The 18517-nt window shown below is 46.8% G+C and overlaps 1 protein-coding gene across 1 annotated transcript; it reads left to right on the forward strand.

Moving 5' to 3' along the window:
- Positions 1 to 9865: 9865 nt before the first annotated feature.
- Positions 9866 to 10207, forward strand: LOC308512291 (protein p13 MTCP-1-like; the record flags this gene model as incomplete). Its single annotated transcript, XM_081082084.1, has 1 exon — positions 9866 to 10207. The coding sequence occupies one exon, from the start codon at positions 9866 to 9868 to the stop codon at positions 10205 to 10207; it is 342 nt and encodes a 113-aa protein (XP_080938210.1).
- Positions 10208 to 18517: the final 8310 nt, after the last annotated feature.

Raw genomic sequence — 18517 nt, forward strand, 5'->3', positions numbered from 1 at the left:
GACATGTGATGGCGTCACTGGCTCTTGTCAACCTGAGTCCCAGTCATGCTGGCCTGCAGTTGGGACGTGTATAGTTCTGTTCACCTTTTTACTAAGCTCTGTTGTTCTATCTGCCACGACCTGGGTGTGATGGAACATGGATGTCTCTCTCTCTCTCTCTCTCTCTCTCTCTCTCTCTCTCTCTCTCTCTCTCTTGTTCTTCTTGTTCTTGTTCTTCTTGTTCTTCTTGTTCTTGTTCTTGTTCTTCTTCTTCTTCTTCTTCTTCTTCTTCTTCTTCTTCTTCTTCTTTTTCTCCTTCTTCTTCTTCTTCTTCTTCTTCTTCTTCTTCTTCTTCTTCTTCTTCATCTTCTTCTTCACCTCCTACTCTGTTCTCTCTCTCTCTGTCTCTTTCTCTCTCTCTCTCGGTCTCTCTCCATCTCTCACATCAATAAAAACATTTTGAGCCAAGCTGGTGTTTCTCAGTGGTTGAGGGACGACCTATGAACCCGGAGGTCATGGTTCGATTCCTGGTTAAGGGCACAGACAAGAATTGACCAATGAGCCCTAGCTTGTTTGGCTCAGTGGGGAGAGGGTTGGGCTGTAGACTGTGGAAGGTCCCAGGTTTGATTCTGGTCAAGGGCACATGCTCTGGTTTTGGCTTCGATCCCCAGTAGGGGGTGTGCGGGAGGCACCCGATGTATGATTCTCTCTCATCATTGATGTTTCTCGCTCCCTTCCTGCATGAAATCAATCCTATATAATAAAAGCCTAATATGCTAAGTGTCCAGTCGACTGGTCATCTGTTCAACCAATCAAAGCATAATATGCCAATGATATACTAAGGTTGCTCAACTGGTCACTATGACATGCATTGACCACCAGTGACAAGACATTCAGACTGATAGGTCAGCTTGCTGCTGGGTTCTGGCTGATCGGGACTGAGTGAGACATGCTGGACACACCCTGGAGCACTCACAAGGTCCCTCCCCAGCTGGCCAACTTCCCGTGTCCCTCACCAGACCTAATGGTGCACCGGTGGGGTGCCTTGGCCTGGCCTCTGCCCTCTCATAATCAGGGACCCCTCGGGAGATGTCAGAGAGGCGGTTTTGGCCAGATACCACAGGCCAGGCCTAGGGACCACACTGGTTTATGAATTCGTGCACCATGCCTCTAGGAAAAATATGTTAAACAGAGAAATAAAAAGCAAAAGACCTTAAGCCTGAAAATATTAGCCCAGCCCCGGTAGACAAGGCTCGGGACATCACTGGAAATAGTTTTCATTTCAATGACCAGCGTTCTCATAGTTTGATCTCCTGAGGTTCGTCAACCCATACTACCCTCTCCAAAAAAAGAACGGATTTTTGGGGGGTTACGGGTGTTTTGTGCTGATCATCTCTTTCCTTTGAGGAATTACGAGGGATGCCAGGGCTCATATCCTGAATACTGGAACCTGTTCTATGTGTGATTTTCTCTTCTAGCTATGGATGCATTTGCGTTTTTAATTGTCTTTAGCACTAAACATCCCCAAAGAAAGCCCAGTGGACATAAAATTTATGTAGTATCGCACCCAAGAGAGGTGGCAGGATAGGGGCCCAGGGTGAGTCCCAGAACTCAATTTCAGGGCATCCATGGTTGCATTAAAGAGATCACTGACTGCTGATTAAATTCTCCTCTTGCAGGAAAGTGTTTGCAATTGCACATTGAGACCTTTAAGGCTGAGGACTGGGGAGCGTGAGGGATGTGTTTCTAAAGTGTGTTTCTCATATTCAAAATATTCCACTTCCAGCCTGAGCAACGTTGGTCAATGCTTCAGCGTCGACCTATCAGGAAGGCGGTCATGGTTCGATTCCCTTTCAGGGGCACATTCCCGGGTTGCAGGCTCGATCCCCAGTAGGGGGCGTGCAGGAGGCGGCCGGTCCGTGATTCTCTCTCATCATGGATGTTGCTCTCCCTGTCACTTTTTATTAATCTCTGAGTCAATAAATACATTTAAAAAAGTATTAAGGAAGTGTTGCATTCAGATTGAATGCACATTATTTTCAAATAGTTTATTATTTTTTTGGTTTAACATACCAGGTGGGTAGTCATTTAAAGACGACCTAGCGCCTGAGCCGGTTTGGCTCAGTGGATAGAGTGTCCGCTTTTTTTTCTAAATATATTTTTATTTATTTCAGAGAGGAAGGGAGAGGGAGAGAGTTAGAAACATCCTTGATGAGAGAATCATGGATTGGCTGCCTCCTGCAAGTCCCTCACTTGGGATAAAGCCCACAACCTGGGCTTGTGTCCTGGACCAGAAATCGAACCCAGGACCCTTCAACTCGCAGGCTGACAATCTACCCACTGAGCCAAACCAACCAGGGCCAATTTGACTTTTCAAAGGTCACAAATGCCTTGAAGAAGAAGTAAGCATCTCATTATTCATGTCACAGTAATTACATGAATTCATGTAATTCATGGGAATTATAACTCACCTCACCATTTTTTTCCACATTGTTCCTGTAAATGCAGACTCTGACTAATAATGACGCTTGTAGGTAAACAATCTGTTTGCATAAGAATCCTAGGAACAAATTTTATAAGGTATGAACTCTGACCTTCCCAGTTCTGGGAGATTTGCTGACCTTCAACCTTAGAACCAGGAGGACAAAGTCAAGGATGACGCACACTGGACCATCACCTGACCACTTGCAAGATCCTTATCAGATGGGACTGTGCCTGTGGGCACGTAGAGAACTTCTCAAGCCCCGCCCCCTGACCTCTTTGCTCTGTTTGGCCTCTCCCTCCTTATAAAAGCCTCTGCCTGCACTGAGATGTGCAGATGGGTTTTGGGACGAGCTTCACCCATCTTCTCAGGTTACTGGCACCTGAATAAACCTCTCTCCTTCCTGATGACCACCTGTCTCACAGGACTGGTTTCTGGGGTGTGAGTCAGTAGTACCTTGTTTTTCTGGACACATTCCTGGTACATGGACTCCAGGGAAAATGTGTATCATGGTCATGTTCTTCCTTCTGCAGGTGACAGAGGGAAGTAGAGCCCGGTCACAGAGGAAAGGAGCAAAGAACGGTGCTTTCCTTCAGAGCACGAAGAACAGGTAAGAAAAAGGTGGATGGGAGAAGGAGGAGGATTTATTGGGGAATGAGTCTGATCTGAGAAAGGAATTTCGGCTTTGGGGACTGAAGTGAGTTTAGCAGCAAAACCATACAGCTCTTGCCATGAGCATGGCTGAGGTTTGGGGAAGGGAGAGATCATTCTATAAGTGATGTTATGAGACCTTAGAAATCCTACTTGCTGTTTCTCCTGCCTCTTTGCTTCCTGTTTTCCTGATCAGCTATCCCAGGTGTCTGGCTGTTGCTGAATATTTTGGTTTGCCTCTCTCACTAGCACCTGAGAAGCAAGACCTCTGTTCAGAAGCCCACCTGGACGCTGACATTAGCTTTGTTTTTCGGCCAGCTGTTAAAGGTAAAGCATATTATTTGCATATTGTTTGCATGGGGTGGGTTGTTCTATGGTTTTTCAGTTCCTTCTGAGATGATCAGAAAGAAGGTGGTGGTGTCAGGACAAACAGAAAAGTAGATCCAACAACAAAGCTTTAATTAAGAAAAAAAGAAAAAAAAACTAAGAGCCTGGTCAGCATGGATTAGTTGTTTAGCTTCAACTGAGGAACCAGGAGATCACAGTTCGATTCCCTGTCAGGGCACATGCCCGGGTTACAGACTTGATCCCCAGTAGGAGGTGTGCAGAAGGCAACCAATCCGTGATTCTCTGTCATCATTGATCTTTTTTTTCTCTCTCTCTCCCTCTCCTTTCCTCTCTGAAATCAGTAAAACTGTATGAAACAAAATGAAAGAATAGTCATGGCACAGTAGAGTAGAGCATTGAGTCAATGCAATCCTATATAATAAAAGGCTAATAAGCAAATTGAAAATTGGCAGAATGACTGGTCGTTATGATACACACTGACCACTGGGTGCAGATGCACATGGCAGGAGCACTCCACTGGTGGTCAGTGCACTCCCACAGAGGGAGCACCTCTCAGCCAAAAGCAAGGCTCACAGTTGCCGAGCACAGGAGTTTTGGGAGCCTCCACAGCAGCACTAAAACGGGCCTAAGCTGTCAGTTGGACAGCCCTCAAGGGGTCCCAGACTGCGAGTTGCCACTGACCTGACTGAGGGCCCCCCCCCCAAGTACATGAATTTTGTGCACTGAGCCTCTAGTAATAGTATAACTTTGTATGGTGTCAGATGGGTCTGAGATTAATTGCATGATTTCTTAGTCCATTATATAATGTGTAATCATTGGCGTGTAAACCTGAAATGAAACTATATTGTATGTCAACTCATATAAAAAATGTTTTAAATATTCTATAGGACCATGTTACCTTCACAGAGTCAAATTTTACTTTAAGTACGTTTTGTACAGTTTGTTCCAGGAGAGAGATCTAAAGCTCAAAAGAAAGAAGAGTTGAGATTTATAAGTTTGCAAAATAAACCAAAGGCAACCACAAACACAACCGTAAAAACCATAAAGATAAAAGCCGAGGTAAAATGCGTTTGGAGACCCCATCCCCTGTCTTTCGATAACAGGACCAAAGTAGCGAGAGGCTCTGAGAAGCTGTGGCTGCTGCTCCTTGGACCACGGAGGGGTCATGGCCGAGCTTCCGTCGAAGGTGCACCTCACCTCGCACCCCAACTGCCTGAGGATCCATGGGCCCTGGTTGTATGAGGACGAGAATGATCGCACGTGGCTGCATCTCTTCATGGATACAGGAGGCGTCCTCCAAGTACTGCTGCGCCAGGAAGACGTACCCATTGGGCATATCGCAATGACCAAAAGCCTGCTCACCTCGAGGATCATGCCTTTGATGTGGACGCTCCACCCTGAAGGCCAGTATGAGGACCACATGTGCCGGTTCTGGCGCATCGTGGACCACTTCAAGGAGGATGGAGTGGAGGAAATGATCCTTGAACTAATGGACGACTCGTAGGACACGTGATGGGGTCCCTGGCTCTTGTCAACCTGAGCCCCAGTCCTGCTGGCCTGGTGGTGGGACGTGTATAGCTCTGTTCACCATTTACTAAGCTCCGTTGTTTTATCTGCCACCCCCTGGGTGTGAGGGCACATTGATCTCTCTCTCTCTCTCTCTCTCTCTCTCTCTCTCTGTCTGTCTGTCTCTTTGTCTCCCTGTATCTCTCTGTCTCTCTCCCTCTCTCTCAAATCAATAAAACCATTTTGAGCCAAGCTGGTGTTTCTCAGTGGTTGAGGGAGGACCTATGAACCCGGAGGTCATGGTTGGATTCCTGGTAAGGGAACAGGCAAGTATTGACCAATGAGCCCTGGCATGTTTGGCTCTGTGGGGAGAGGGTTGGACTGTAGACTGTGGAAGGTCCCAGGTTCGATTCTGGTCAAGGGCACATGCTCTGGTTGTGGGCTCCATCCCCAGTCAGGGGCGTGCAGGAGGCACCCGATGTATGATTCTGTCTCATCATTGATGTTTCTCGCTCCCTTCCTTTATGAAATCAATCCTATATAATAAAAGCCTAATATGATAAGTGCCCAGTCGACTGGTCATCTGTTCAACCAACCAAAGCATAATATGTAAATGATATACTAAGGTTGCTCAACTGGTCACTATGACATGCATTGACCACCAGTGACAAGACATTCAGACTGGTAGGTCAGATTGTTGCTCTTGTCGTGCTGATCAGGACTGAGTGAGACATGCTGTACAGACTCTGGAGCCCTCACAAGCTCCCTCCCCAGCTGGCCAACCTCCCGTGTCCCTCCCCAGACCTAATGGGGCACCGGTGGGGTGCCTTGGCCTGGCCTCTGCCCTCTCATAATCTGGGACCCCTCGGGAGATGACAGAGAGCTGGTTTTGACCCGATCCCGCAGGCCAGGCTGAGGGACCACACTGGTGTATGAATTCGTGCACCATGCCTCTAGTAAAAATATATTAAACAGAGAAATAAAAAGCAACAGACCTTAAGCCTGAAAATGTTAGCCCAGCCCCGGTAGACAAGGCTCAAAGACATCACTGGAAATAGTTTTCATTTCAATGACCAGTGTTCTCATTGTGTGATCTCCTGAGGTTCGTCAACCGATACTACCCTCTCCAAAAAAAAGAACAGATTTTTGGGGGATTACGGGTGTTTTATGCTGATCATCTCTTTCCTTTGAGGATTTAGGAGGGATGCCAGGGCTCGTCTTCTGAAGGCTCAAGCCGGCTCTGTGTATGGCTTTAGTGTCTAGCTCTGGATGCAGTTGGTTTTTTAATTGTGTGTAGCACTAAACAGCCCCAAACAAAGCCCAGCGATCATATAACTCATCTAGCATTGCACCAAGAAAGGCGGCTGGAGGGGGAGCTGGGGGGAGCCCCAGAAATCAATTTCAGGGCATCCATGGTTGCATTAAAGAGATCACTAACTGCTGATTAAATTCTCCTCTTGCAGGAAGGTGTTTGTAAATGCAAATTGAGCCCTTTAAGGCTGAGGGACTTGTTTCCAAGTTGCGTTTTTCTTATTCAAAATATTGCACTTCTGGGCCAGCCAGTATGGCTCACTGGTTGAGCATCGACCTATCAACCAGGATGTCATGGTTCGATTCCCGGTCAAGGGCACATGCCCAGCTTGCGGGCTTGATCAGAGTAGGGTCGTGCCGGAGGCGGTCCATCCCTGTTTCTCTCTCATGATGGATGTTTTTTCTCTCTCTCCCTCTCCCTTCATCTCTGAGTCAATAAAATCATTTTAAAAAATATTACCAAGTGTTGCATTCAGATTGAATGCACATTGTTTTCAAATAGTTTATTATTTTTTTGGTTTAACATACCAGGTGGATAGTCATTTAAAGACTACATAGGGCCCATGCTGGTAAGGTTCAGTGGATAATGCCTCGGCCTGCGAACTGAAGGGTCCCGAATTAGATTCCAGTCAAGGGTACAAGCCTGGGTTGCGGGCTCCATACCCAGTGGGGGGCGGGCAGGAGGCAGCGGTCCATGATTCTCTCTCATCATCACTGATGATTCTATCTCTAACTCCCTTCCTCTCTAAAATCAATAAAAAATATACATATATATTTTTATAAAAGAGCTCACGCCTTGAGATCTGTCATGTGTCGCACTGCAAATACTCTGGTTCGTGACCACTTTGGGCTCGACTCCTTCGAGGGCAGTATGAGGGTGACATTTGAACTATGTATTTTTTTCTCCCGTTTTTATTTTTTCTTTGTATTTTGCTTATCCTAAATGCAATCAGGCAGATGTCTGATATTTCCTTATGGCCCCATTCATCTTTCCTTCCTAATTGGGGAAGAGTTTGCCTCAGTCCAGGTCATTGAGCTGGGAGTTGTTTGTTATTTTAATTTATTTTTTTTTTTCAGAGAGGAATGGAGAGGGAGAGAGTTAGAAACATCCATGATGAGATAGTCATGGATTGGTTGCCTCCTTCAAGTCCCTCACTGGGGATAAAGCCCACAACCTGGGCATGTGCCTTTGCCAGGGAATCGAACCCAGAACCCTTCAGTTCACAGGCCGACACTCTATCCACTTAGCCAAACTGGCTAGGGCCAATTTGACTTTTTTAAAGGGTGGAAACACCTTAAGGAAGAATTAAGCATCTCAGCATTCATATCACAGTGAGAATTACAACTCACCTCCCCATTCTTTTGACATTGTTCTTGTAAATGCAGACTCTGACTAATAATGAAGATTGTAGGTAAACAGCCTATTTGCATAAGAATCCTAGGAACTAACTTTACAAGACATGAACTCTGACCTTCCCAGTTCTGGGAGATTTGATGACCTTCAACCTTAGAACCAGGAATACAAAGGCTAGGATGACGCACACTCTACTGTCGCCTGACCACTTGCAAGATCCTTATCAGATTGGACTGTGCCTGTCGGCACTTAGAGAACTTCTGAAGCCCTGCCCCCTGACCTCTTTGCTCTGTTTGGCCTCTCCATCCTTATAAAAGCCTCTGCCTGTACTGAGATGTGCAGATGAGTTTGGGGACGAGCTTCCCCCAACTTCTCAGGTTGCGGGCACCTGAATAAACCTCTTTCCTTCCTGACGACCACCGGTCTCCCGGGACTGGTTTCTGGGGTGTGAGTCAGTGGTACCTTGTTTTTCTGGACACATTCCTGGTACATGGACTCCTGGGAATATGTGTATCATGGTCATGTTCTTTCTTCTTCAGGTGACATGGGGAAGCAGAGACTGGTCACAGAGGAAAGGAGAGAAGAACGGTGCTTTGCCTTCAGAGCAAGAAGAGCAGGTAAGAAAAAGATGGTATTCAGGAGGAGGAGGAGGAGGAGGAGGAGGAGGAGGAGGAGGAGGAGAAGGAGGAGGAAGGATTGTGGATGGAGTCTGATCTAAGGGAGGAATTTGGACTTTGTGGACTGAAGTGAGTTTAGCAGCAAAACCATACAGCTCTTGCCAAGAGAATGGCTGAGGATTGGGGAAGGGAGAGATCATTCTATAAGTGATGTTATGAGACCTCAGGAATCCTACTAGCTCTTTAACCTGTCTCTTTGCTTCCTGTGTTCCCGACCAGCTATCCCAGGAATCTGTCTCTCCCTGAATATTTTGGTCTTGCCTCTCTCGCCAGCACTTGAGAAGCAAGACCACTATTAAGAAGTCCACCTGAACGCAACCTTAGCTTTGTTCCTCTTCCAGCTGTTAAAGGTAAAGCATATTATTTGCATGGGGTGGGTTGTTCTATGGTTTGTGAGTTCCCTCTGAGATGATTAGAAAGAAGGTGGTGGTGTCAGGACAAAAAGAAAAGTTGAACCAACTACAAAGTTTTAATTAAGAAAAATGAAAAGAAAAGAAAAGAAAAGAGCCTGGCTGGCATGGCTCAGTTGCTAGCTTAAACCTAGGAACCAGGAGATGTCAATTTGATTCCCAGTCATGTCACATGCCCCAGTTACAGTCTTGACCCCCAGTAGGAGGCTTGCAGGAGGCAACCAATCCATGATTCTCTGTCATCTTTGATCTCTCTCTCTCTCTCTCTCTCTCTCTCTCTCTCTCTCTCTCTCTCTCCTCTCCCTTCCTCTCTGAAATCAATAAAACTATATGAAGAAAAATGAAAGAATAGTCACGGCACAATAAAGTAGAGCATTGAGTCAATCCAATATAATGAAAGGCTAAAATGCAAATCAACCAAACGGCAGAACGACTGGCCGCTATGACACACACTGACCACTGGGGGCAGATGCTCATGGCAGGAGCTGTCCACTGGTGGTCAGTGCACTCCCTCAGGGGGAGCGCTGCTCAGCCAAAAGCCAGGTTCAAAGCTGCTGAGGCAAGGGGGAGGGGGAGCCTCCAGAGAAGCACTAAAGCAGGCCTAAGCGATTAGTTGGACATCCCTCAAGGGGTCCCGGACCGGAAGAGGCCCAAGGTTTGGCTGAAGGACCCCCCAGAGTGCATGAATGTCATGCACTGAGCCTCTAGTAATATTATAATAACTGCGTATGGTGTCAGATAGGTATGAGATTAATTGCATGATTTCTAGTCCATTATATAATGTCTAATCATTGGGGTGTAACCCTGAAATGAACCTAAGGTTCTATGCTAACTGTCATTTGAAAATGTTTTTAAAATTCCATAGGACTATGTTACTTTCATAGAGTCATACTTTACCTTACGTGCGTTTTGTACAGTTTTTTTTTACTAGGACAGAGATCTAAAGCTAAAAAGAAAGAAAAGTTGAGATTTATAAATTTGGAAAATAAACAAAAGGCAACCACAAACACAACCGTAAAAACCATAAAGATAAAAGCCGAGGTAAAATGCATTTGGAGACCCCATCCCCTGTCTTTCGATGCCAGGACCGTAGTACCGAGAGGCTCTGAGAAGCTGTGGCTGTTGCTCCTTGGACCACGGAGGGGTTATGGCTGAGCTCCCATCGATCATCGTGCACCTCACCTCCCACCCCAGCTACCTGAGTATCCGTGGGCCCTCGGTGTATGAGGACGAGAACCAGCGCACGTGGCTGTATCTCGACATGGAGACAGGAGGTGACCTTCAAGTACAGTTGTGCCAGGTGGACTACCCCATTGGGCCTAACGAAATCACCACCAGCCCGCAGACCTCGAGCACCATGCCTTCGATGTGGATGCTCCACACTGGCAGCCAGTACCTGGACTCCATGGGCCAGTTCTGGCGCATCGTGCACCACGTCATGGAGGATGACGTGGAGGAAATGGTCCTTGAACTGATGGAGGACTCCTAGGACATGTGATGGGGTCCCTGGCTCTTGTCAACCTGAGCCCCAGTCCTGCTGGCCTGCCGGTGGGACGTGTATAGTTCTGTTCACCTTCTTAATAAGCTCTGTTATTCTATCTGCCACACCCTGGTTGTGAGGGCACATTGATGTCTCTCTCTCTCTCTCTCTCTCTCTCTCTCTCTCTCTCTCTCTCTCTCTCTCTCTTTCTTCTTCTTCTTCTTCTTCTTCTTCTTCTTCTTCTTCTTCTTCTTCTTCTTCTTCTTCTTTCTCTCTGTCTCTCTCTGTCTCTCTCACCTCTCTCTCAAATCAATATAAGCATTTTGAGCAAAGCTCGTGTTTCTCAGTGGTTGAGGGATGTCCTATGTACCCGGAGGTCACGGTTTGATTCCTGCTCAGGGCACAGACAAGAATTAACCAATGAGCCCTAGCTGGTTTGGCTCAGTGGATAGAGGGTTGGACTTTGGGCTCTGGAAGTTCCCAGGTTCGAATCTGGTCAAGGGCACAGGCTCTGGTTGTGGGCTCGATCCCCAGTAGGGGGCGTGCAGGAGGCACCCGATGTATGATTCTCTCTCATCGTTGATGTTTCTATCTCCTTTCCTGTATGAAATCAATCCTATATAATGAAAACCTAATATGCTAAGTGTCCTGTCGACTGGTCATCTGTTCCACCAATCAAAGTATAATATGCAAATGATATACTAAGGTTGCTCAACTGCTCACTATGACATGCATTGACCACCAGGGACAAGACATTCAGACTGGTAGGTCAGATTGCTGCTGGGGTCTGGCTGATCGGGACTGAGTGAGACGGGCTGGACATGCCCTGGAGCCCTCCCATGGTCCCTCCCCAGCTGGCCAACTTCCCGTGTCCCTCACCAGACGTAATGGGGCACCGGTGGGGTGCCTTGGCCTGGCCTGTGGCCTCTTGTAATCTGGGACCCCTCGGGGGATGTCAGAGAGCCAGTTTCAGCCGATCCCCGCACTAAACAGCCCCCAAAAAAACACAGCGATCATAATATTCATCTACCATCGCACCAGTGAGAGGAGGCTGGAGGGGGAGCCGGGGGGAGCCCCAGAAATCTATTTCAAGACATCCATGGTTGCATTAAAGAGATCACTGACTGCTTATTAATTCAGTGGCTTTGCGTTGACCCATCAACCAGGAGGTCATGGTTTTATTCCCGGTCAAGGGCACATGCCCAGGTTGCGGGCTCAATCGCCAGTAGGGGGCGTGAGGGAGGCGGCCCATCTGTGATTCTCTCTCATCATGGATGTTTCTCTCCCTCTCGATTTCCCTTCCCCTCTGAGTCAATAAAATCATTTAAAAAAATTTTAGCCATTGTTGCATTCAGATGACAGTCACATTGTTTTAAAATAGTTTATTATTTGGGGGGGGGGGGGTTAACATACCAGGTGGGTAGTCATTTAAAGGACGTGCCTCGAAGCTCCCTCCCCGAGTCCTTCTGTTCATTTACTGACACGGTCTCTCCTGTGTCAACAAGATAAGTGCTTCCTTGCAAAAGGGCCTGTAAATCAGCAGACAATTCCCTGAGGGGAATGCGTCATACGCTTCCCCTGTTTCAGAGTAAATTTGCAGACGACGCTGGAAATCTGAGGTGGGCATGAGAGTTTGTTATTTAGGCAATGAGCTCTGGTGGATTTATTTCAGTTTATTATTATTTAAAATATATCTTTATTGATTTTAGAGAGGAAGAGAGAGAGAAACATCCGTGATGAGAGAGAATCATGGATCGGCTGCCTCCTGCACACCCCGTACTGGGGATCGAGCTCACAAGCCAGGCATCTGCCCTTGACTGGAAATTGACCTGTGACCTCCTGGTTCATAGCTTGATGCTCAAACCCTGAGCAACACCGCCTGGCCATAGACCATTAGTCTTTATCCATGGAAGAGATGTGCAGAAAGCACATAATCATTTTCCTCCAATTTAGGTCCTAATCCAACAAAGATAGGGCCCAGTGAGTGCATATTTTTCCATAACTCTTATAGATCCTGTAGAAGCCTGGTCAAAGTCCACATATTTTTAAAAAATATATATTTTAATTGATTTCAGAGAAGAAGGGAAAGAGAGAGAGAGACATCCATGATGAGAGAGAATCATGGATTGGCTGCCTCCTGCACGCCCCCTACTGGGGGAAGGGTATGGACAGTAGACACACGCCCAGTGGGGTCTGGGTGACATGGGGAGGTGCTTACCTGTCAGTCACACCTGGGAGCCAGTCAGTGGCTGGAATAGGCATGGCCACTGCAAGGGCGTGAAATCTGAGATACTAACTGCTGGACACAGGGGCCCTCTTCCTCTCTCTCTCTGCTGTACCTGACCCCTGGCTTGTGGGACTCTCACACTGTACACTCACCCATGAGGCCCACAGCCATGTGGGACCCGCACAAGGGACTGATGGACTGTATTCATTCATCATCTATTTGTTCATCTATCCATCTACCATCAATCTACCATCCATCAATCCTTCCATCTATCCATCCATCCATCCACTCATCCACCATTTATCCATCTATCCATCCACCCAACATTTATCCATCCATCACTCATGAACCTATTTATACAACCATCTATCTACCCATTCATTCACCCATTCATTCATATTCATTAATTCATCATTTACTCATCTATCCATCTACCATCCCATTCACCATCCATCTACCTATCTATCCATCCATCCATCCATCCATCCATCCACTTATTCATTCATCCATGTATTCATCCATGCATCTGCATCTATCTCTTCATCCATCCATCTATCCATTCACCTCCTCATCCACCATTTATCCATCCATCCATCCACCATCTATCCATCTATCATTCATGCACCCATTTATCCAACCATCTATCTACCCATTCATTCACCCATTCATTCATATTCGTTAATTCATCACGTATTTGCTCATCTATCCATCTACCTTCCATCCACCATCCATCTACTCATCTATCCATCCATCCATCCATTCATCTGCATCTATCTCTTCATCCATCCACTCATCCACTATTTATCCATCCAGTCACCATCTATCCATCTATCACTCATGAACCTATTTATACAACCATCTACCTACCCATTCATTCACCCATTCATTCATATCCATTAATTCATCATTTTTTTATCTATCCATCTACCATCCCATTCACCATCCATCTACCCATCTACCTATCTACCCATCTATCCATCCATCCATCCATCCATCCATCCATCCATCCATCCACTTATTCATTCACCCATCTATCCATCCATTCATCTGCATCTATCTCTCCACCCATCCATCCATCCATCCACCCATCTACTCATCCACCATTTATCCATCCATCCATCCACCCAGCATCTATCCACCCATCACTCATGCACCTATTTATCCAACCATCTATCTACTCATTCATTCACCCATTCATTCATATTCATTAATTCATCATGTATTTGTTCATCTATCCATCTACCATCCATCCACCATCCATCTACCCATCCATCCATCCATCCATCCATTCATCTGCATCTATCTCTTCACCCATCCATCCATCATCCATCCATCCATCTATCCATCCATCCACTTCTTTATACATTTATATATATATATATATATATATATATATATATATATAGAGAGAGAGAGAGAGAGAGAGAGAGAGAGAGAGAATTCGCAGTGCTTTCCATCCTCATACATTTCTGTTGAGAGTGGACAGAGCATAATTGACTTGAAGGTCATTGCCGCCTTCTAGTAGTGGGTGGAAGACACGTCAGCCAGCTGAACAAATAGCAGTCACAGCCACTCAAGAAGGCAAGCCATCCCCCGTGAAAACAAACTCAGACCCGGGGAGCTCTCCTTTTGTGAGTCTTTTGCATTCAAATTGGTCGTGTGTGAGCCAAGATAAACACGGCTGGCCTTTCGCTAACAGAGAGGTGCTCCCCAAACAGCGACCCTTGTCTTAAATGACATGACAAATATTAAAAGGAAAGGGGTTGATCCTCTATCAGAATGCAAACTTCCTCAGAGCGTGCTGCCTGCAAAAGCCCTTTCTTTTTCTTATGTTAATCTTTATTGTTAAAAGTATTAATAGGTCTTCCTTTTCCCCTCCCCTCGCCCCCCGCATTAACCTCTTGCAGCCCGCTACCATCCCCCCCCAAGTCCTCACCATGTCACTGTCTGTGTCCATGGGTGATGCATAGATGCACACAAGTTCATTAGTTGATCTCTTCCCACTCCCCTCCCTCCCCTGCCTTCCCTCTGGCATTCAACAGTCTGTTCATCCTTCTATGACTCTGGGTCTATTTTAAAATATATATATATATATATATATATATATATATATATATATATATACACACACACACACATATATATACATATATAAATATATATGTGTATATATACATATATAAATGTATGTATAAATATATGTATATATATATATATATCTACACTAATAAAAGAGAAAAATGGTAATTGGCGTACGGCAATACCGTTTTCATTGGCTAATCAGGGCTATATGCAAATTAACTGCCAACTAAGATTGGCAGTTAACTGCCAACAAGATGGCGGCTAATTTGCATATGTAGGCACAATGCAGGGAGGCAAAAGGGAAAGCAGGAAGAAGCCCCCTGCCACTGACAGTGATCGGAAACCCAGGGGGGAGCTAAGAGCTGGGGGGCAGCCATGATCGGAGAATCAGGCGCCTTTGCCGCCCTGGCCAGTGATAGCAGGAAGTAGGGGTGGAGCCAGTGATGGGAGCTGGGCACGGTCGAAGCTGGCAGTCTCAGGAGCTAGGGGTCCCTTGCCTGGGCCTAAAGTGAAGCCCATGATCGCGGCGCCCCCCGCCGCCACTGCAGGTCCCCGCTGCCCAGGCCGGACGCCTAGGCCAGAGGCGTTAGGCCTGGGCAGGGGCGGAGCCTGCAACCGCGGGGAGCTGGGGGTCCCCTGCCCAGGCCTGACACCTCTGCCGGAGGCCTCAGGCCTGGTCAAGGGGCCGATCCGGTGATTGGTGATCAGAGGGTGATGAGGGTCAACTCCTCTGGCTGAGGCATCAGGCCTGGGTGGGGGGCGGAGCCGGGGATTGGGGGGATATGAGGGTCCCCTTGCCCAGGCCTGAAGCCTGGGTCAGAGGTGTCAGGCTTGGGCGGGGGTGGAGCAAGCGATCAGAGGGAGATGGGGGTCCCCTGCCTAGGCATGATTCCTGGGCCAGAGGCCTCAGGCCTGGGCGGGGGCCAGAGCCAGTGATCGGGGGGAGATGGGGGTCCCCTGTCCAAGCCTGACACCTCTGGCGGAGGCGTCCGGCCTGGGCAAGGGGCTGATCAGGCGATAGGAGGGTGATGGGGGTCAACGCCTGAGGGCTCCCAGTATGTGAGAGGGGGCAGGCTGGGCTGAGGGACACTCTCCCCCCCCCCACCACCCAGTGCACGAATTTCGTAAACCGGGCCCCTAGTGTATATATATATATTTATATATATAAATATATATATATATTTTTTTTTTTTCTGATTTCAGAGAGGAAGAGGGAGAGAGAGAGAGAGAGAGAGAGAGAGAGAGAGAGAGAGAGAGAGATGGGAACATCCATGATGAGAGAGAATCATGGGTCAGCTGCCTCCTGCACGCCCCCTACTGGGGATGGAGCTCACAACACAGGCATGAGCTCTTGATCGGGAATTGAACCCTGGACCCTTCAATCCGCAGGCTGATGCTCTATCCACTGAGCCACACCGGCTAGGACCATATTTTTTATTACTATTATTATTATTATTGTTATTATTATTTCTTCTTCTTCTCTTCCTCCTCCTCTACCTCTTCCTTCTCATTCTTCTTCTTCCTCCTCTTAAAGAATACCCTTCAAGCCCAGCCATATGGCTCAGTGGTTAACCATCGACCTATGAACCAGGAGGTCACAGTTCGATTCCCGGTCAGGGCACATGCCCGGGTTGTGGGATACATCCCCAGTAGGGGGTGCAGGAGGCAGCTGGTCCATGATTCTCTCTCATCATTGCTGTTTTTCTCTCTCTCTCCCTCTCCCTTCCTCTCTCTGAAGTCCATACAAATATATTTTAAAAAATAAAAAATAAAAAAGAGACGTCACAGGAAGCAGGACTGAGGTTGAACAGCAGGTCAGTGAGGGAGGTGGGTGGCTGCCGGTCACCAGCAGTCATAGCCAGGATTGCGAGTTTTGCCCAAGGGCAAGGATGGAAGAGGAAAAACATTGATGCAAATCTGTGTTTCTGGTTGCTTTAATGCAGGGGTTCTCAACCTCCCTAAGGCCGCGACCCCTGAATACAGGCTCCTCATGCTGTGGGGACCCCCAACCATAACATTATTCTCGTGGCTGCTTCCTCGCTGTCATGTGGCTGCTGTTAATGAATCTTCATGTAAATATCTGATCTGCAGGATGGATTTTCATGGTGACACATGGAACATCATGAAAGCACAGCGATCAATCACAAAAACAATACGTAATTATCTATGTGTTTCCGGATGGTCTTAGGCGACCCCTGTGAAAGGGTCGTTCGCCCCCCCCCCCCCCAAAGGGGTCGCGACCCACAGGTTGAGAACCGCTGCTTTCATGGGTGATGTCTATTCTGTGCATTCCTCCTAATGGCCTCACCTCACTCCTGGACCGGCTTTGTGAGGGGGTCAGACATAGAATCGTGGAGACGAGACGAGCTATGGGTAGAGGAAAGATGAATCCTGTCCTGTTCACAGAGATTGTTTTGCTCTGATTAGAGCAAACACATGCTGTCCTGGCTGGGAGTTAAAGGCCCTGGGATGTGGGAGTCGGCATCGGAATGCAGTCCCTCCTTTTTTTTCCAGGAACTGCCTGTTGTCATGGAAATGGTCACAACCTTGTCTCTGTGGCCATCTGGCCCCGGGGACACCCAGGCTTTTGATGCTTAGCCTGCAATGCCTGGAGCCTGGAGCTATTATACCGTGCCTCCTTCCCCAGGCCTGTCATTCCTACTTCCCCTGATGTAATCTTTTTTAAAAAAATAAATATATTTATATATATTTTTATTGATTTCAGAGAGGAAGGGAGAGGGAGAGAGAGATAGCAAACATCCATAATGAGAGAGAATCATCGATCAGCTGCCTCCTGCACATTTGCTACTGGGGATCGAGCCCAAAAATCTGGGCCTGTGCCCCGACAAGGAATCAAACCCCTGACCCCTGGTTCAGAGGTTGATGTTCAACCACTGAGCCATGCCGGGCGGGCCCAAAGAGAAACATTTTATTGATTGATTGATTGATTGATTGAAATATATATTTATTGATTTCAGAGAGGAAGGGGGAGGGAGAGAGAGAAACATCCATGATGAGAGAGAATCATGGACCAGCTGCCTCCTGCACGCCCCCTACTGGGAATGGAGCCTGCAACCCGTGCCCTTGACCGGGAATCGAACCCGTGACCTCCTGGTTCATAGGTCGACGCTCACCCACTGAGCCACGCCGGCCGGGCAGACCCCTGAATTCTTAAACTTGTGAGCTTTCCTGAACCCAGTGAGGGCAAGACCAGGATTTATTCAGCACATTTTTTTCTTTTCCACCTACAATATTTCTGCCTTGGTCCATTTTCCTATAAGGAACCTTAGGTACTTCAAAAGAAAGAAAATTATCGAGGAAAAATCTGTAGAGCAAACAAAGATGTTATAAAAACCACAAACCCCATAGGATTGGACCAACCTAAAATTCCCAATGTAAATTAGTGTGTGTGTGTGTGTGTGTGTGTGTGTGTATGTGATATCACAGAACTTGCCTGCTCTCTCCAAAGTTGCACTTTTTCTCATTTTTCTTAGAGTATTAGATTTTGGATACTTACGGTTTGGTTTTTTTGGGGGGGAGAAACATCTGGACCTGCAAGAACAAAGTGTGTTTTAATCACCATTGTGGGCTTTCGAGTCTGGGGAAATCAGGTAACGCTGATGAAAGATCATTCTTCTTCCCACTGACTTTTATTGTAATTTGGTTAATAGCTCTTAATTCCAAAAGTCCATATTCCTCGGCGTGTCGTTAAGGAACTCAAATGGAAAATAGAAAAAAGGATGAAAAACAGATGTTTGATATGCAACGCGAGTCTATGACTGGAAGGTAATTAGGCAAATTAATGCGACATTTCCGGAAGTTAAGTTTTGAATTTGATGTCAGCTCTAAAATGTATCGTTGTATGAATAAAAGCATTCAGGATTGCTTTTTTTAAAAAAAAAAAAATACCTAATACTCCATTAGTAACTGGAGCTTAGAAGGGAGTAGGAGTTGGTTCTGTGGTTTTGAGCTCAAACCTTAAAGAAAAAATATACATGTTTCCTATGATA

This window comes from Myotis nattereri, assembly GCF_964212035.1.
Source record: "Myotis nattereri genome assembly, chromosome: Y".
In the NCBI taxonomy this organism is placed as follows: Eukaryota; Metazoa; Chordata; class Mammalia; order Chiroptera; family Vespertilionidae; genus Myotis; species Myotis nattereri.